This window comes from Carcharhinus amblyrhynchos, unplaced genomic scaffold (assembly GCF_965287045.1).
Source record: "Carcharhinus amblyrhynchos unplaced genomic scaffold, sCarAmb.v2.hapA scaffold_685, whole genome shotgun sequence".
NCBI lineage: Eukaryota > Metazoa > Chordata > Chondrichthyes > Carcharhiniformes > Carcharhinidae > Carcharhinus > Carcharhinus amblyrhynchos.
The window spans coordinates 25,284-45,938 of NW_027650425.1; the positions used below are offsets into that span (position 1 = coordinate 25,284).

A 20,655-nucleotide genomic window follows, 5' to 3' on the forward strand; every position below is an offset into this window, starting at 1 on the left:
CCTCAATCTCCGTCGTTCCAGTGAGAACAAACCAAGTTTCTCCAACCTCTCCTCATAGCTAATGCCCTCCATACCAGGCAGCATCCTGGTACGTCTTTTCTCTACCCTTTCCAAGCCTCCACAGCCTTCTGGTAGTGTGGCGACCAAAATTGAGCATTATATTCTAAGTGCAGCCTAACTAAGGTTTTGTAAAGTTGCAACGTGGCTTGCCAAGTTTTAAACTTAATGCCCCGGCCGATGAAGGCAAGCATGCCATATGCATTCTTGACTACCTTCTCCACCTGCATTGCCACTTTCAGTGACCCGTGTACCTGTACACCCAGATCCCTCTGCCTATCAATACTCTTAAGAATAGAATGAAAAGAAATGATGATAGGGGGAGATGATGTAAGGAAGGAGGGGGGGCTGCTGTGTTAAAAATACTGGGATGAACCAGTTTCTGTGCTGTGCACTCCCAGGTGGCACAGTGGCTAGCACTGCTGCTTCACTGTGCCAAGGACCTGGGTTCGATTCCTGACTTGGGTCACTGTCTGCACATTGTCCCCATGTCTGCGCAGGTTTCCTCCCACCGTCCAAAGATGTGCAGGTAAGGTGGATTGGCCATGCTAAATTGTGCTTAGTTTCAGGGGGGATTAGCAGGATAAATACGTGGGGATAGGGCCTGGATGGGATTGTGGTCGGTGCAGACTCGATGGCCCGAATCGTCTCTTTGGATACTGTGGGGATTCTATGATTCTTAACTGATGTAGGCTAAGAGTTTTAACTTGCTTATTCTTACACTATGGAAGCCTTTCACACCGGGTTCCAGAGCTTACCCAGTCCGGATCTGTTGGCTGCACCACGATCCGGTAGAAGGTCTGCTTCCCATCCTCACTTTCCTGGATGATCAGCTGGTCTTTCGGGAAGCGTTTCATCAGCTGGCTGATCTCAGTCTCTCGCAGTTGCCGGGCAACCTCTTGGGTCAGCTCGGTCAGCTTGACCTCGTCCTTGACCACAGCGGGGCGGGAGACAGGCGGGCGGATGAGTGGCCCGCCAGGGTTCAGGCTGACCCTGACGGGCTCGGGCTCGGGTTCGGGTTCGACACAGTCCCTCAGGGGAGGCTGCTTCTCCGGGTGCCAGAAGCGACACCTCTCCTCCATGGCACAGTAGCCGGACAGGTAATAGCGACACGGCCTCTTGGGTCTGTCCCGGGGACCCGGCGTCTTGGGTGTCCCGAGCCGTGCCCGTCCCTGGGTGCCGGGGTCCTCTGCCGGCTTGACAGTGCCCCCGTTGGCTGAGCTGTCCGTGCCGCCCTGGCACTGGGTGACATCGGTGGCACCATCGTTGTGATTTTCGGGCACACTCGAGCCCACCCGTGGCTCCAAATGCTCGTGTAGGAACCAGCACCTCCGTCCAAACTGGCAGTACTTTCCCCGAGAGTAGAAGCGGCAGACTGGGGGATGCGGATTCGCGTTCCTGGGCTTCAGAGGAGACGGGCCGAAGTTCCTGGTTTTCTCTGTGCTGTCGGCAGTCCTGGCCTCTGGCGCTGAGCTGGAATCAACCTCCATTGCTTCCGGGTTCTGTGGATAGAAACAGCAGCTGTAGTCAGCAGAGCAATAGCTGCGGTGCGGTGTGGATTACAGGGGAGGGGGCAGGAACACCGCTTGGTTGGGGGGGGGGGGTCTTCCCGGGATGCTATTAAATATGGGAATGAGGGAGGCCTAACTGCAGACCACTTTGTACAATGCCTGCACACCCTGCAAGAGCTGGAACTCACGGAATGATCTGTAATAACTGCTCACTCTACAAACTACAACTTTGCATCCTTGCTCTAAGTCCTTGAAGAACGGTGTGAGCAGCCAGTAACTCCTCCCGTGACCGCAGCCAGGTTTACACCAAGCCCTGTTGGTGGGACGGTATTGTGGGACCCAACAACCTCCCTGAAAATGATGGGGGAGGCTCCCAAAACCACCAGATCCAAGCAACCCGCGAGATGCCACCTACAATCAGACATCAGATTCCTGAGTCCGCAAAGGCAGGGTTCGAACCTGACTCGGGGCAAGAACGCTATTGCTATCTGATGTGAACGTAGCCCAATCCATCACGCAAACCAGCCTCCCACCCAGTGACTCCGTCTACACTTCCCGCTGCCTCGGAAAAGCAGCCAGCATATGTAAGCACCCCACGCACCCGGGACATTCTCTCTTCAGTTGGGGAAAAGATACAAAAGTCTGAGATCGCGTAGCAACCGACTCAAGAACAGCTTCTTCGCTGCTGCTGTCAGACTTTTGAATGGACCTACCTCGCAATAAATTGATCTTTCTCTACACCCCTAGCTACGACCGTAACACTACATTCTGCACTTTCTCGTTTCCTTCTCTATGAAGAGTGTGCTTTGTCTGTATGGCTCATAAGAAACAATACTTTTCACTAATATATTAATACATGCGACAATAATAACTCAAAATGATCAAATTAACACAAGCGGTTATAACATGAAAGCCAGCGCCTTTCCAAATCTTATAAAGACCGTTGAAATGTCATTCCCAATTAAACATACTCTTGACACTTAAGGCAGCCTCGGAGCAGTAGGTGGTAATGTCCCTGGGGACTGGTAATCCAGAGGCCTGGGCTATCGCTCTCGGGTTCAAACCCCACCGCAGCAGCTGGTGCAACTTTAACTCAGTTTATTAATAAATCTAGTATTCAAAGCGAGTTTCAGTAATTGTGACTATAAAACTATTGGTTCGCTGTAAAAACCCATCAGGTTCACTAATGTCCCTTTAGGGAAGGAAATCTGCTATCCTTACCCAGTCTGGCCTACACGAGATTCCAGAGCCACAGCAATGCGGTTGACTTTTAACTTCCCTCAAACGGCCGAGTGAAACACTTGTACCAAAACCACGAAAGCAGCACTTTGGGTGTGCCTCCACCACAGATACCACAGCGCTTCAAGGTGGCGGCTCACCACTGCCTCGTTAAGGGTAATTAGGGATGGGCAATAAATGCTGACCTTGCCAGTGATCCACGTAGGCTACCAACAAATTTTTTTAAAGTTTCATGAATAATCCTGGTACTCCAGTATTTCATAGTAAGAAGTCTCACAACACCAGGTTAAAGTCCAACAGGTTTGTCTGACAGCGAACGCCACAAGCTTTTGGAATGCTGTTGCTTTGTCAGGTGAGTATCCACCTGGTGAACGTAGCCCAATCCATCACGCACACTAGCCTCCCATCCAGTGACTCCGTCTACACTTCCCGCTGCCTCGGAAAAGCAGCCAACATAAATAAGCACCCCGCTCACCACACCTTTAACCTGGTGTTGTGAGACTTCTTCCTGTGTTTACCCCAGTCCCACCCAGCGTCTCCACATCACTCCAGTATTTCACCAAGCAGCCAGTCTGAACTGATCATAGAATCCCTACAGTGCAGAAGGCCATTCAGCCCAGTGCAACCATTACCCTAGCCCTTAAACCCCGCACATTTACCCTGGCTAATCCACTAACCCACACATCTTGCTACACTAAGGGGCAATTTAACATGGCCAATCAACCTAACCTACACATCTTTCGCTCTGCGGAAGGAAATCAGAGGACATGGAGGAAACCCACGCAGATCAGGGAGAACTCCACAGTTACCCAAGGCTGGACTTGAACCCAGGCCCCTGGCGCTGCGAGGCAGCAGTGCTAACTACTGTGCTGCCCATGATGGTGAATATTACCCTGTGAGTTGATACTGCCCTGTCTGACCCTGTCACTGGCAGAGACACACACACACAAACTCACCTCTTTAGTAGGTTTTATGGCCACCAGGAGACACCAAGTACAAATGAGAGCAAATCACTGAAATCCCAGCACTGCACATTTCAGGAACCTGTACAAAAACATTCACAAGAGTCCACACTTCAGCACAGAGAAATGATCAAACTAGGGAAATCCCAATTTGCATGGCTCCACAAACATTGTATTTACTCAGCCAATCAATACTTTAGACAAAACATTCATTTAAACAAAAATCCACACTCATGTCTGGCTCTTTCTCAAACACACTGGTACACAGAGGCACTCGGGCCCACAGCAATGGTCAATAAGCAGCATTTACACTGACTAATCCTCAACATCAAGGTCATCAAAACTTCAAAAACATGTCAAAGTTGCACAATTCATATCAGCATGTTGAAACAGAGTGGGGTGGGGGTAAATGGGACAGAGAAGGGACGGGGGGCGGAGTGGAGAGCGGGGGGGGGGGAAACAGGGGGAGAGCCGAGGGGAGGGGGAGCTGAAAGGTTGCCCCATTTCCGGGTGACTCCCTCCCGGCCAGTGAAGGGAGGGGTGTTACTATCTTCAGATTCCCCTCCCCTCCGGACCCCCTTTTTTTAATCCGAATTCCTGGTCGGGATTCCCCCCTCCCGCGGCGACCCGCGAGCATTCAGCGCCGTTCCGCAATCCCCGACCGCCATTTACCTGCCAGCGCCGGAACCACAAAAGTGACGGACCAGCTCTCACCTCAAACCTTTCCCCCGACCCCGCCGGCCACTGCGCTCGCGCAACTCTTGTGCGGCGCCTGCGCCATGACCGGGTCCCAAAGCCGGCCACTACGCACGCGCAATTCTTAGTGGCAGCGCCTGCGCATTGACTAGGCCACACGCCGGCCACTGCGCATGCGCGACGCTTACCGGTGACAGCTGCACCTGCTGTTACCCATGCCCAGCACAGGTTACTGCGCCTGCGCACCATGAGGATCTCGTAGCCCAGTGGTTAAGTTACTGGACTGATATTCCCCGAGGCTTGGGAAAGTGATGTGGAGATACAGGTTCAAATCCCCCCATAGCAACTAGAAAAAAATTAAATTCATTTTGTAATTACAAACTACTAGCAGTATTTTTTTATTCATTCAAGGGATTGGGGTGTTGTTTGGGGTGTTGTTGACTAGACCAGCATTTATTGCCATTCCCTAGTTGCCCTTGAGGAGGTGATGGTGAGCTGCCTTCTTGAACCACTGCAGTCCAGGTGGTTTAGGTACACACAGTACTGTTAGGGAACAGAATTCCAGGATTTTGATCCAGGGCTGATATCTTCCCAAAAGGGAAAAAGATACACAAGTCTTAGATCATGTACCAGCTGAGTTAAGAACTTTGATTTGATTTATTATTCCCTGCTGCCATCAGATGTTTGAATGGATCTACCTCACATTAAGCTGATCTTTCTCTACACCCTAGCTATGACTATAAGACTACATTCTGCACCCACTCCTTTCCTTCTCTATGAACGGTATGCTCTGTTTGTATAAGCGCGCAAGAAGCAATACTTTTCACTGTATGTTAATACATGTGACAATAATAAATCAAATCAAAGAGTACGGCTCAGAGGGCTGAATGGACTACTGCTGGCTTTATGTTTTTATATCACTGGATTGGAGGACATCAGGGCAGAGGCTCTGCTTGACAGATGTAAGTATAACTCTCATCCTGCTGTACATGTAGGTCCTAGACTCTCTGCATCGCGTTGCTTTGGCATTTTGACAATCTGAAAACCATTTGCCATCTACGGAGCCGTTCCCTCAGTGCGTTGAAGCTGTATTTGGTCTTCCTGTACACAAATGGGTAAGGACGTGGAAGCAGTTTGATTTTCATGTTGGGATTGATTCCACCTCCCCATTACGTACAGCTCCCCGAGGGAACACATGGTGTAGCTGGTATTGACCACCACACAAGGACGTCCCTTGGTTTGCCAAGCTTCTATCCACTGTTTCCATCCAGAATCAAATGCTTTTGTATCTGGTGGCACGGCGGCTAGCACTGCTGCCTCACAGCTCCAGGGACCAAGGTTCGATTCCTGGCTCGGGTGACTATCTGTGTGGAGTCTGCACTTTCTCCCTGTGTCTGCGTGGGTTTCCTCCGGGTGCTCCGGTTTCCTTCCACGGTCCAAAGATGTGCGGGTTGGGTTGATTGGCCGTGTTAAATTGACCCTAGTGTCAGGGGAATAGCAGGGCAGTTATAGGGATGGGGCCTGGGTGGGATTGTGGTCAGTGCAGACTCTATGGGCCGAATGGCCTCCTTCTGCACTGTCAGGATTCTATGATTTCATCTGTATATTGTCTCGTGTATCAGTTTCTCAGTCGAGGTAGTGAGTTTTCTCTGCTACGGCGTTCACAAGCTGTATCTCAAAAGGAGTGTGCTTTCAAGAATTCACTCTGATCCATTCTCAGAGTGTTATGTTTTTCTGTTCACCCTCCTGCCTCCCCAAAGCCTGTCCACCATCTACAAGGCACAGGTTGGGAGTGCGATGGAATATTCTCCCCTTGTCTGGATGGGTGCAGCTTCAAAAGCACTCAAGTAGCTCTCCACCCCTCCACCACTGACACACACAGGCAGCAGCGTGTACCATCTACAAGATGCACTGCAGCGACTCACCAAAGTTCCTTCGACAGCACCTTCCAAACCCACAGAACTGTTGCAGAGCCGAAGGAGGGAGTGGGAAATTAAACGCCCTGAGATATTTGCTCATGATTTTGCACTGGTTTCCAGGTGGTCGGTCACAATCAACAGGTCGATCCTGGAACCTTGAGAAGTCGATTGTCGATACGCAGACGCCAATCAGCTCATTGCCTGCTGAACCCGCAACAATATTCTCACTGGTGGCAAAAAAAATAAGCGAGAGTTGTGTTTACACATGACACCTTTCTAAAGACCTTTTGCCTCTATGTGGCCCGTATCCCTCTATCACCAGCCTATTCATGTGTCTGTCAAGATGGCTTGTAAACGTTTCTATTCTATCTACTTCTACCATCGCCTTTTGCAGCGCATTCCAGGCACTTATCACTCTCTGAATAAAAAAACTTGCCTCTCACATCTCCTTTAAACTTTCCCCCTTTTACCTTAAACTTATGTCCCCCTGTGATTGACGTTTCGACCCTGGGAAAAACTCGTGACTATCTACTCTCTCCGTCCGTTAACTTTGTAAACTTCTATCAGGTCTCCCCCCAACCTCCATCTCTCCAGTGAGAACAAACCAAGTTTCTCCAACCTCTCCTCATGCCCGCCATACCAGGCAACATCCTGGTAAATATTTTCTGTACCCTCTCCAAAGCCTCCACATCCTTCTGGTAGTGTGGTGACCAGAATTGAACACTGTACTCCAAATGTGGCCAAACAGAAGTTCTATACAACTGCAACATGACCTGCCAATTTTTGTACTCAGTGCCCCAAATGACGAGGGCAAACATGCCATAAGCCTCTTGACCACTTGTTGCCACATTCGGAGACCTGTGGACCCGTATACCTAGATCCTTCTGTATGTTAACATAGGACATAGAAACCCTACAGTGCCGAAAGAGGCCATTCGGCCCATCAAGTCTGCACCATCCACAATCCCACCCAGGCCCTTCCCCCATATCCCTACATATTTACCCGCTAATCCCTCTAACCTACACATCTCAGGACACTAAGGGGCAATTTTAGCACGGCCAATCAACCTAACCCGCACATCTTTGGACTGTGGGAGGAAACCGGAGCACCCGGAGGAAACCCACGCAGACACGGGGAGAACGTGCAGATTCCACACAGGCAGTGACCCGAGCCAGGAATCACACCCAGGACCCTGGAGCTGTGAAGCAGCAGTGCTAACCACTGTGCCACCCTCTCTAAGGGTTCTGCCATTTAACGTATACGCCCCTCCTGCATTAGACCTTCTGAAAAGCATCGCCTCACATTTTGTCTGGATTAAATTCCGTCTGCCATTTCTCCACCCCATAGATTCTGTGATTCAATTGAGATTTTAATATTTGGCATTAATATACTGTCATGTCAGAAAATGACCACATGATGGCAGCACAGACCAACAAACCAAAGAATCCCCCAAATTGCAACAAATGCTCAGTGGATCAGTCGACAACAACCTGCATCTTCATAGCACCTTTCACACATTCCTAAGGCACGTTCGAGCATTATCACACTAAACTACATAAGGAGGTAACATGGTGGCACAGTGATTAGCACTGCTACCTCACAGCAACAAAGTTTGATTCCAGTATTGGGTTTAAAGTTTATTAGTGTCACAAGTAGGCTTACATTAACACTGCAATGAAGTTACTGTGAAAATCCCATAGTTGCCACACTCCGGCGCCTGTTCAGGTACACTGGGGGAGAATTTAGCACGGCCAATGCATCTAACCCGCACATCTTTCAGACTGTGGGAGGAAACTGGAGCACCCGGAGGAAATGCACGAAGACATGGGGAGAATGTGCAGACTCCTCACAGACAGTGACCCAAGCCGGGAATCGAATCTGGGTCCCTGGCACTGTGAGGCAGCAGTGCTAACCACTGGGTGACTGACTGTGTGGAGTTTGCATGTTCTCCCAGTGTCTGCGTGGGTTTCCTCCGGGTGCTCCGGTTTCCTCCCACAAAGATGTGAGGGTTGGGTAGATTGCAAAATTGCACCTTAATGTCCAAAGGTGTGCAGGTCAGTTGGTTTAGCCGTGGTGAATGTAGGGGTTATGGGGTTAGGGTGGGGGAGAGGACCTGGTTAAAATGCTCTGCTGGAGAGTTGGTACAGATTCGATGGGTCAAATGGTCTCTTTCTGCACTGTAAGGATTATATGGATTCTGTGAGGATTCTAAGGAGATCTTAAGACGGGTGATCAAAAGCTTGGTCAATTTCAAGAAACACAGGAGTGCCGGTGGGGAGGTTTGGGTAGGAAATTCCAGGGATTAGGACCTTGACAACAAAGCGGCAGAGTGATGGGGATGGGGATGTCCAGAAACCAGAATTGGAGGCACTCAGATATCTGGGAGGGCTGTGTGCGGTTACAGAGATAGGAAGGCCAGGGAGAAAATAAGGATGAGAATTTTAAAACTGGGGCAGTCGGATTGGGAACCGTACATTGAGAACGGGGAATGACAGGGGAACAGGACTGGGTGTGTGAGTTAGTTCAGCATTGCTGGAGAATATAAGACTTGTCTGTATAAACTGCACATTATCTAAGAGTGGAGAGATCATTTTAACCGTCTGTATAAAACCACTCCTACGTTTGATTTGATTTATTATGGTCACATATATTAAGGCAAGGATAGATAGATTTTTGAACTGTAAAGGAATTAAGGATTATGGTGAGTGGGCAGATCCCTGGTGCTGCGAGACAGCAGTGCTAATTACTGTGTTGGGGGAGTAAGGGAACACATCTCCCTTTGAATCTTCAATACCCTGACTTACTTCAAAGAATTCTCTGAACCGTGTTTCCCTTTGTCGTAGATTCTGAGGGAAGATGATTCACTTGTACCCGCTGCTCCCTGCTTGGGGGTCACTGTCTGTGTGGAGTTTGTACATTCTCCCCGTGTCTGCGTGGGTTTCCTCCGGATGCTCTGGTTTCCTCCCACACTGCAAAGATGTGCGGATTGGCCATCTTCTGGTGCTACCCTTCTGGTGGCTGCAATTAGTCTCCCACTGAGTTTCCAGCAATTGGCACGAATATAACCATCTTGTTACAATGGGGGCAGTTAGGCCCTCGAATGTTACTCCCACCCTCAGGCCCTTTCCTTTCTGATCGGAGGGGAGAGTCTTTAACTGTCCTTTCTCATCCTTGGTTATTTGCCTTCCTTTCCACTTTCTGTCCTTCTCAGCTGAAGGGAGAAGGGTTTGGTTGGATGGACAATTTTAGAACCCTCTGCCATTTTCACTCTTCAGTGTGGCTCCTAACAAACCCAAGGAAATTCCTCCTCCAGAGTTACTTCCCCAAGTGTCAGCTCCACCTTCACTGCCTGCACCCAATGGTCAACATTATTTTGCTTCGCTCTGTCAAATTCAGTATGGGTCTGTCTGGGCTGCTGTGACGGAGAATGGGGTGGCACGGTGGTTAGCACTGATGTCTCACAGCGCCAGGGATCCGGGTTCAATTCCGGCCTCAGGTCACTGTCTGTGTGGAGTTTGCACCTTCTCCCTGTGTTTGCGTGGGTTTCCTCCGGGTTCTCCGGTTTCCTCCCACAGTCCAAAGATGTGCAGGTTAGGTGTGATTGACCATGCTAAATTGTCCCTTAGTGTCAGGGGGAACTAGCAGGGTAAATATGTGGAGTTACGGTGTGGGATTGTGCTTGGTACAGGCTCGATGAGCCAAATGACCTCCTCCTGCACTGTAGGGATTCAATGACTCACTGTGCCTTTTAAGTTGCGAACACCATAACATTCAAGGTTATGAGCCAAGTGCTGGCAAGTGGGATTACGTGGGCAGGTCAGGGCATTTCATGTGTTGGTGCTATCTTGATGGGCTGAAGGACCTCTCTTGCACTGTAGTATTATGTGAAATGTATTTTAATCAAGTTTCTCTGCAGTTTTTTTTAAGCAGGCCTGCTTATTTTTGTTATTGTTGGTGTGATGTCAGTACCAGTATCTTCTATCATTGCAGAAGCAGGATAATTGAAGCAACAATTTTTTTTTAAATCTGGGCCTAATGCAGTGTCCTGGAGTTTTATGACCCTTTTGGTATTGTTGGGTGGAGCCTGACTGACAGGTCAGCTGGTACCTTCAGACAGTTTTTTTTTTCCAGGAAATATCCAAAAGTTTTAGTTTCAGTTTGGGACTGTAGACTGAAAGCAGTGTTCACTGTCTCTCTCTCTCTCTCTTTGTGGAGTGAAAATTCTGCTGTGTGTGAGGTGCAGTGGACACTGGAGGCACTGTGTGTCTTGAGGTGTGCTGGAAGTTCCAGGTCTCAGAAAGCCTCAGTGATTTCAATTCAATATCCAAAAGGAGTAATCCGCAGCAGGTGTTGGAGAGCTGAAAATTCCAGCATCACGTGGGCATACTTGCTTTCTGTGCCAAGCCTAGAATGGGGTGTATGTTTGTGGGGATTGTTTAGCTTGGAACAGTGTATTTAGCTGTTGAGGTCCATACAATGCTGCAGTTGGGTTTTTGTAGTTGGTAAAAGTTGTTGCTGATTTTTCTTATTAGAGTTCAGCTGTATTCTTAAATAAATGTTGTTTGATAAAAGTTCCCCAGTGGGTCACTTGAATCATACCTGGAACGAAACATCTCATGCCCAAATTCAAAATGCAAAAAACTTATGGTTCAGGCTAACTTTGGAAAGTTAGAATCTTGGAGGATCTGACCTGGATTCTAAAGATTGTTTCCTTGTGTTCTGAAATTTCTGCCTCAGGAACCAACTCATGATCACTAAGGATAGCTTTCTTTACTACATCATAGTCTAGAGGTACCTCACCCAACAACAGCAAGCGTGCCTCACAAGCTCTACCTACCAACTGCTCTGTAACAGCAAGGTCCATTTCATTTGTTTAGCTGTCTTTGCAAATAAGATAAAAGAAACACCTCCACATCTGTTGCCCCAAACCTTGGAAGAGTTTGTATAAATGTAAACATCTCCCCACTGGGTTTTGACTTGGATATAAATCCTTCCCCCACCGTTGCATTCTCATCTGTTAAAGCTGGATTTCTCTCTTTCTGCTTTGCTCACTGCTGTTTCTCAAGTCTAGTTCTCGTTCATACAATCCGACAGTGCAGAAGGAGGCCACTCAGCCCATCAAGTCTGCCCCAATCAAAATCCCACCCAGGCCCTATCCCCATAACCCTAGCTAATTTCCCTGACAATAAGGGGCAATTTAAAATGGCCAATCCACCGAATCGGCACATCTTTGGACTGTGGGAGGAAACCGGAGCAGCCGGAGGAAACCCACGCCGACATGGGGAGAGTGTGCAGGCTCCTCACAGACAGTGACCCGAGGCTGGAATCGAACCCGGGTCCCTGGCGCTGTGAGGCAGTAGTGCTAACCACTTTTCTGTTTGGAACACTCGTCTTATCTTCCAGTTCAATTCTTTGCCTCACTCTAGTTCCTCCTCTTCTCCCTCTTCCACTTTTGTTGTCTCCAAGTCAAGTTTTTTTTTTAAAAGTTGTGGCTGATTCTTGTAACTAACCCTTTGGAGACTTTGGTCTCTGATACCCCACCAGTTTTAAATGCCGCACTAGTACTCAAGTGTCTACTTTCCTCACTCTTATCGATAATCTTAACTGCAACTTATCCACCACTTCTATTAATGGAATCCTGGTTACTCACTGTAAGCCAGTCAAGGTTACACCTTCCATCTTTAGGAAAGTCTTAGCAACTTCCAAAGCCATTTTTGATTCTAACCCATACAAAATACCTGACAGTATCTCCAGTTCCTAAGCCTTAGTACCCTTACACAATCCTATTTTTTTTTTACACAAAGGAAAAACCAGCAAGGCTCCGAATAAGGGGCATGCACACGGTGGATCGTGCGTGGGCTGCTTTTGGAGGTCCCGGGAGTGGCCTAGTACTTCGTGTCGTTGTGTGTGCTTGATCCTGGACCAGCAGACGGGCGCCGCAACAGCTCAGTGACTATCACTGTTTGCTGTGCAGATACATGGATTTGGGCCGGTGTCTGTGGGAGTTTGCGCATTCTCCCCGTGCTTGCGTGGGTTTCCTCTGGGTGCTCCGGTTTCCTCCCACACCCCAAAGATGTGCTCTTAGGCTGATTGGTGCAACAAATTGACACTATTCTCCCCTGAATCTGGCTACATTAGGGGTTCCATTCACGTACACACGGGGCAGGGTAGGTGTAGGAAAATGCTTTGTTGAAGGGGTGGCGCGGGCTCGTTGGGCCGAAGGGCCTGTTTCCCGTGCTGGGTTGTTCTTTGTTCAGACCAGGGTGGAAAGTACCTTCATAGAGCCAGCACAAGCCCAATGGGCTGAATGGCCTCTTTCTGTGCTGTAGACTGCTACGCTCCATGTTCACCAGGAATGCTCAACTCGACAGCAAGTCTGATTACAAATTCAGCAGTTTCAGAATATGATTGTAATGGGATTATAAGGAGCAGAATTAGGCCATTCAGCCCATCGAGTCTGCTCCACCATTCTATCATGGCTGATGTGTTTCTCAACCCCATTCTCCCACCTTTTCCCCGTAATCTTTGATCTCCTTACCAAAAATCTAATCTATCTCCATCTTAAATACACTCAGTGACCCGGCCTCCTCTGTGGCAGCTGATTCCACAGATTCACCACCCTCTGGCTCAAGAAGTTCCTCCTCCTCCTCCTTGCCAGTCCTAAAAGGTCATCTCTTTATCCTGAGGCTGTGCCCTCTGATCCTAGGCTCTCCTACTGATGGGAAGATCTTCCCCACATCCAGGTTCTTCTACCCAGGCCTTCCAGGATTCTGGAAGTTTCAATGAGATCCCCCCCCCACCCCTCTAAACTCCATTGAGTACACACCCAGAGTCCTCAAACGCTCCTCATTCACCTTTCATTCCCGGTGTCTGGATGAAAGAAAATGGCAAGAATCCTTCTTTAAAACAGGATTTTAAAAACAGGCAGAAAAAAGCACAAGAATCTTTTAAAGCCATATTTTTTTTCTCCCACAAACGTACGGGTGTTTTAAATTATTATTGCGTTGGCGGCTTAACTCAATCCAAAAACTTTAAAACAATAACTTCTGAAATCTCAGAACGATGGTGTAGAAGTTCTCCACGTGCCGGGAATGCAATAACCCTGTGTCAGTGTCCAGGGAGCAGTGACACTGATGAAGATATAGTGAAGTATCAGACCATATCAAACAGTCCCAGTCAGGGAGGGAGAGGGAGTCAGACTGTCTGGGATTTCTGTCAGAAGATGGAACACAGAACCGAAATAGATTGGTCCCGAGAGATGTGGCCGGAGAACTGTCCTGCAGGAACCGGGAACCTTGGCACGATAGCTGGCGCTGGCTGTTAAAAATGATGTGACAATCAAGGGGCTGACACATTGACAAAACGTGCATTAGCACCATTATCAGCGTTGAGAGGATGGCGACAGAAACAGCTAGCAATTCCTCTGGAGAACCCTTTGCACGAACGTGAGCTTTAGTCAGAGAGTATGAAGAAGCAGGGCAACTCCGATATCACCCTCAAGGTACTTACCACGCAAGAGGCAAAGATTATAAACCTCCCCCTCAATCGAGCAAAAGAGATTTGAGGCCTGGTGTGGTACAGAAACAGAAAAATAGACCTCTCTAAAAGCAGTTTTATTATCGAGAAATCCGAGTCACAATCTGCTGCATTCCCAGGCTGGCTAGTGTAAGCTCCGGTTAATGTACTGTACAAACATGTTGGCTATCTGTCCAATGTTTTCCGTGGGGTGCATTTTGGTGTAACTGACAAACTGTCTCCTCAGTTTGCGGAGTTCGGCCATTGGGAGGCTGCGGGTCAGTTCGATGTGTGACCGGAGGGTTAAGGAAACTAAACTGGTTCATCCCAGCAACCTGCCAAGTTGACCAACACTCAAACGGTTAGCAATAGTGAATGTCGCAATGCAGCCAAACGCAAAACATCAGCCCTTGTCAAAAGCTGCATTTATATAGCACCCTTGACAACCCTGGTGCTGGCCAAAGGGTTTTCCAGGTAATTAAATACCTTTGAAGGATGGCAGTCCTCCTCCTCTTCGCTTAGGGTCACGCGATCCAGCGATTGGATCCGATGAAGATTGTCTTACTCAGGGCAGCTGGAATGTTACAGGAAACAGAGGAGGCCATTCAGCTCTGCGAATCTACTCAGCCACGCGTCTACAATCAGGGCTGATATTCACCCCATTTACCCAACTTGGCTCTATAACTCAGCATAGAATTACTACAGTGCAGAAGAGGCCATTCAGCCCATCGAGTCTGCACCAAACTCACAATCCCAGCCGGGCCCTATTCCCGTAACCCCATTCATTCACCCTAGCTAATCCCTCGGACACTAGGGTCAATTTAGCATGGCTAATCCACCCAACCTGCACATCTTTGGACTGTGGGAGGAAACCAGAGCACCTGCAGAAAACCCAGGCAGACACAGGGGGAATGTGCAAACTCCACACAGACAGTGACCCAAGCTGGGAATCGAACCCGGGTCCCTGGCGCTGTGAAGCAGCAGAAAAATTCCCGCCGGAAATTCCAGGTTCGAGTCTCACCCTGGCACTCAACGTTCACAGAACTGTGTCTATATCATCGAATCCCTACAGTATGGAAGGAGGCCATTCGGGCCATTGAGTCTGCACCAACCACAATCCCACCCAGGCCCTATCCCGTAACCCCACAAATTTACCCCACTAATCCCCCTGACACTAGGGTCAGTTTAGCATGGCCAATCCACCTAACCAGTGCGTCTTTTGGACTGGATGTTTATAGAAACAAAGAAGATAGGAGGAGGCCATTTGGCTCTTTGAGCCTGCTCAACCATTTATTACCACCATGACTGATCATCCGAATCAATAGCCTAATCCTGCTTTTTCCCCATAACCTTTGATCCCATTCGCCCCAACTGCTATATCCAGTCGCCTCTTGAATACATTCAATGTTTTGGCATCAGCTGCTTCCTGTGGTAATGAATTTCACAGGCCCACCACTCTTTGGGTGAAGAAATGTCTCCTCATCTCCATCCTATCTTTCTACTGATAGGGACACACAAGCTTACACTATGCAGCCTGTCCTCATAGTTTAACTGTGCACCAGAGACTGTTGTATCCTTCCCTGTGAGCAGTGCCCAGAGCTGAACGCAGTATTCTAGTTGCAGTTTACAAATTATATATTGCACCAGGATTTCCACCCCTTCATGATGATGGCTATATTCCATCAGCCTGTTTCATTTTCTATTTGTAATAAGCTTTTAGCGATTTCTGTATTTGGCAACTAAATCTCTCAGCTCCTGCCCATTCCCAGCCACCTGCCTTTGGGAAATATTTCGATCCACCCTTCCAAAAAGATGGACCTCATATCACAGATTGGATTCCATCTACTGCAGTTTTTAACCACTCACTTAAATCAAGCGTCAGCCTAGATATAGTGCTCGAATCCCTCGAGTGAGGCAGAAACACACAAGCTTTGGATTCAGTGCTATCATTGAAAATGCATCGAATGATATTCGAAAGATTAAAAAGGATATCTTCACATTGGCTCCAGGTACTGTTATCAGGTCTCCTGGTATGCTTGTCTTCTGTGCGTTTAATATAGTCTGATGGTTTAAAGGAACAGCAGTTTAAAAATACATTTCAGGACAATTCACATCTCAAAACGATGCCAGGGGAAGGGGAGGGTAGGTGATTTCCATCCCATCGTTCGCAACTGTATTCCCACTCTGTCCATTAGCTGAGAGGACCTTTTATAAAGTTAGATTTTGTTTAAAAATTATTCCTTCATGGTGTGTGTGTGTGTGTGTGTGTGTGTGTGTGTGTGTGAGAGAGAGAGAGAACGACAAGAGCAGCATTTGTTGCCCATCTCTAATTGCCCTTGAACTAAGTGACTTGTTCGGCAACTTCAGAGGGCAGTTGAGAGTCAACCACATTGCAGTGGCTCTGGAGGCACATGTAGGCCAGACCGGGTAGGGGTATTATCACTGGACTAGTAATCCAGAAATCCAGAATAATGCTCTGGGGACCCAGAACCAAATTCCACTTAGAATTGAATAGAATGCCGACAGTGCATAAGGAGGCTATTCGGCCCTTGAAGCCTGCACCAACAACAATTCCACCCAGGTCCTATCCCCATAGCCCCACATAATTACCCTGCTAATCCCCCTGACATTAAGGGGCAATTTAGCACGGCCAATCCAACTAATTTACACACCCGTGGGAAGAAACCGGAGCATCCGCAGGAAACCCACGCAGACACAGGGAGAATGTGCAGACTCCACACAGACAGTGATCCAAAGCTGGAATTGAACCCGGGTCCCTGGCACTGTAAGGCAGCTAACCCGAAAGCTAGTGAATTTACTATCAAATAAATCGGTTGGACTGAAACCTGGTGTTGTCAGACTTTTTACTGTAAGGCAGCAGAGCTAAGCACCATGGCAGCTGGTGAAATTCAACAAAAATCTGGAATTAAAAGTTTAATGAAGATTGTGAAGCTGGTGTCGATTGTCGTAAAGCAATGATGGTGGCTGCTGGAGGGAAATAAATTCTCAAACCAGCAAGAACGAGCACAATTCCTCTGGGAGGGAGATAACTCACCATGACCATCTCCTGTGTAACTCTGTCCAATTCGTACATGAAGTTCGTCGAGGCCAGTGGTTGCTGCAAAGAAACATTAAAGGGGAAATATTATTGGACACAAGGAGTAAAGAGATTGCCTCATTCCCTGCCCAGCTGCTCAATCTGCAAAAGGACGTTGTTCCTTTAAATCTTCATCCAATACATGGAATGTACAACAGCCCATTCAGCTTAAAGCGTGATCCAACTGCTCCCACTCCCCTGCTTGTAGTCCTGTGAATTTTCTCCTTCAAGTATTTACATATAGAGATCACAGAAACCCCACAAAAAGGAGGCCATTCGGCCCATTGAGTCTGCATCGACCACAATCGCACCCAGGCCCCATCCCTGCAATCCCACACATTTACCCCACTAACCCCTCGAACCTATGTATTCCGGGACACCAAAGGTGCAATTTAGCATGGCCAATGCACCTAACCTGCACATCTTTGGGAGGACTGTGGGAGGAAACCACAGCACCCATAGGAAACCCACACAGACACGGGGAGAACATGCTAACTCCACACAGTGACCCGAAAACAATCCTCACCTAGTCAATCTCTCCTCATACATCAGTCCTGTCATCCCCAGAATCAGCCTGGGTAAACCTTCTCTGCTCTCCCTCGAGAGAAACAAAGGACTCCACTACCCAATGGCGTGACTCTTGACCATCAAGATCAACGCAACAGCCTCTCTTATCTCATTGACTATAAAACCAATAACAAACTGGGAAGCAAGAATGTTTCTGATGCTTGCTGATTGTCCCCCCGGCTCTGCTCACAGTGCTAGCCTGGAAATGCATTGCCAAAGAGACTAGGCCAACCCTGGAAGATTCACAACCCCAGATAAAGATTGCAGCGCTCCCTGTCCGCGCTCACGTTTAGCGTTGACTGGTTGGGCGGTGGGGCTTTCCTGTGGATGATTGCGTCCGTTATTGCCTCGAAGGGGAGGGTGTCGTCCTTCTGGATGGTGAAGAGCGGGCTATCCCATCGGTTCCGGGAGTCGGGGGCCTCAAACCGCATCACCAGCGCGTCGAAGCTAAAGGAAGCGCAAAGCAGAAAGAAAAGATTACAAACTCAAAAAACCCAGAGTTAAAACCAGGAACCGAGACAGAACGGAAAGTTGACTGGGAGAGCCTTACAGAATTGCACAACATCTTGAATTCCTTGAACACAGTAAAAAGCTCCAAAAGATACTTCACAGGAATGTTGGTTGGAATTCTCTGAGCTCACTCGCGGCTGGGAATCTCCAGACCCAATGCCATGAATGGAATTTTGGCGAGTGCCAAATTCTCCATTCTGTTTAAATTCATTCGTGGAACGTGGGCATCGCTGGCTGGGCCAACATTTATTGCCCTTCCCCAGTTGCCCAAGGGCAGCTGAGTATCAACCACATTGCTGTGGCTCTGGAGTCACATGTAGGTCAGATCGAGTAAGGACGGCAAATTTCCTTCCCTAACGGACATTAGTGAACCAGGTGGGTTTTTACGACAATCGACAATAGTGTCATGGTCATCAGCAGATTCTTAATTTCAGATATATTTTATTGAATTCAAATTCCACCAGCTGCCGTGGTGGGATTTGAACCCATGTCCCCAGAACATTAGCTGAGTTTCTGGATTAATAAGTCTAGCGATAATACCACTAGGCCATCATCTCCCCCTTGACAGGCCGAGATGAAGGAGGGTTCGGGGGGGGGGGTGCGTTGCCTTGCGTCAACCATCAAGCCCCGTTGGGCTGAACGGTCTGTGCTGTAAACTCTGAGGTTGTGTTTGTGGCCAACGCCACGCGCAGTTTTACTCCGTGATCTCACTGTTAGTGGTAGAGTCCCTAATTTTACTGATTGGCCTCTTCGCTAGCGCAAAATAATTAACAACAATTTAACCAGGGCACACGATGGCATAGGGCAATAAAATCAGGTACTGCCAGCTCAGAACCTGCTCTGTGATGAGGGTCACAGTCTATTCGATGCTGCACAGACACAGGCAATGAACGGAGATGGAGTACTCGGATTAGCAGGGCAACATCTTAAAGTGATTAATTCCAAGTCCCTGTTTGGCCAAGGGTCCCATTGTTAACAATCTGCACAACGTCATCGTTAAGTTTCCATTTAAAGCTTTTTGGCAGGTTGGGGCTGAGTGAATCAAAGAATTCCTGCAGTGCAGGAGGAGGCCATTCGGCCCATTGAGTCTGCACCAACTCACCGACAGAGCAACCTACCCAGGGACTAACCCTGTAAGCCCATGGATTTACCCCGCTAATACCCCTAACCCACACATTTTGGAGTACAAAGAGACAATTTAGCATGACCAATCCACCTATCCTGCACATCTTTGGAGTGCGGGAGGAAACCGGAGCAAGCCCACGCAGACACAGGGAGAATGTGCAAACTCCACACAGTCGCCCAAGGCCAGAATCGAAACTGGGTCCCTGGCGCTGAGAGGGAGCAGTGCTAACCTGGTGTCGCCCTCATGACGTCACTGGTTTTCAGCGCAGACAGGTATTGGCGGCTATTTTGTGTTGGTGGGTGACACAGTGAAAATCCTACGGTCCCCATGACTGAGAAGGATAAAGTGGAGGGTATCAAACTTCTAAATCCATCCTTACTTTTCCCCATATAATTAATAATAAAATCTATAAACTGATACATAAGGGGATCCTTATCTGCTGTGGATTTTAATAAAACTATCAGTTTATGGATTTTTATCATTAATTATATGGGGAGAAGTAACAGATTTTAAAATCAGACTCTACTTTTCAGGCAGGCTGTAGACAGTAGAAAAAAATTAAATGATTATCACAGAATTATAGAGTGCAGAAGAGGCCCTTTGGCCCATCAAGTCTAGACTGTCACCACCCTCTGTGTAAAATAGTTTTCCCTCACATTTCCCCAAACCACCTGCCCCTCAACCTGAACTTGTGCCTCCACGTCTGACCCTTCAACTAAGGGGAACAGTTGCTCCTATCCACTCTATCCACGTCCCTCATAATCTTGAGCATCTCGATCAGGTCGCCCCTCTAACTTCTCTGCTCCAACAAAAAAAAACTCAGCCTATCGAACCTCTTTTCATAACACAAACACTCCAACCCAGGCAGCATCCTGGTAAATCTCCTCTGTACCCCTTCCAGTGCAATCACATCCTTCCTATAATCTGGCAACCAGAACTGTGCACGTACTCCAGCTATGGCCTCACCAGCATTCTATATAACTCCAACATGACTTCACTGCTTTTTATGCTACGTTGGTTCTTATTATTGGGTGGCACGGCAGTTAGCACAGTGACAGGGACGAGGGTTCGATTCCTGGCTTGGGTCACTATCTGTGTGGAGTTTGCACATTCTCTCCGCGTCTATGTGGGTTTCGTCCAGATGCTCTGGTTTCCTCCCACAGTCCAAAGATGTGTGGTTGATTGGCCATGATAAATTGTCCTTTGGCGTCAGGGGTATTAGTGGGGTAAATGTGTGGGGTCAAGGGGATGGGGCCTGGGTGGAATTGTAGCTGGTGCAGACTTGATGGGCCGAATGGCCTCCTTCTGCACTGTAGGGATTCTATGATTAAACACAGGGTGGGATAAGCACAGGGACTATGAGTGTTCTTATTTTGCCTTTGCACAGAAAGTAGCAGCATAATCTGACCCCATCCAACCTGGTCACTGTCAAGTGTAGAACAGCCATAACAGAATA

At 48.3% G+C, this 20,655-nt stretch overlaps 2 protein-coding genes across 3 annotated transcripts in view; both read right to left on the minus strand.

Moving 5' to 3' along the window:
- Window positions 1-4,113, minus strand: part of LOC145339811 (uncharacterized) — a gene marked incomplete at its 3' end in the record, with an annotated part of 29,280 nt that extends 25,167 nt beyond the window's left edge. Inside the window, exons 1-2 of the mRNA XM_080184340.1 lie at window positions 3,764-4,113; window positions 816-1,559 (exon numbers count right to left, since the gene is read on the minus strand). Of these exons, the coding sequence (XP_080040466.1) occupies window positions 816-1,547 (732 nt within the window). The remainder of the gene's footprint in view (window positions 1-815; window positions 1,560-3,763) is intronic.
- A 9,871-nt stretch (window positions 4,114-13,984) lies between these two features.
- Window positions 13,985-20,655, minus strand: part of kti12 (KTI12 chromatin associated homolog) — a 37,885-nt gene continuing 31,214 nt past the window's right edge. For both annotated transcript variants that reach the window (XM_080184339.1, XM_080184337.1), the window contains exons 6-9: window positions 17,851-18,010; window positions 16,955-17,017; window positions 15,890-15,960; window positions 13,985-14,186 (exon numbers count right to left, since the gene is read on the minus strand). In XM_080184339.1, coding sequence (XP_080040465.1) covers window positions 14,045-14,186; window positions 15,890-15,960; window positions 16,955-17,017; window positions 17,851-18,010 — 436 coding nt within the window. In that variant the 3' untranslated portion in view covers window positions 13,985-14,044. The remainder of the gene's footprint in view (window positions 14,187-15,889; window positions 15,961-16,954; window positions 17,018-17,850; window positions 18,011-20,655) is intronic.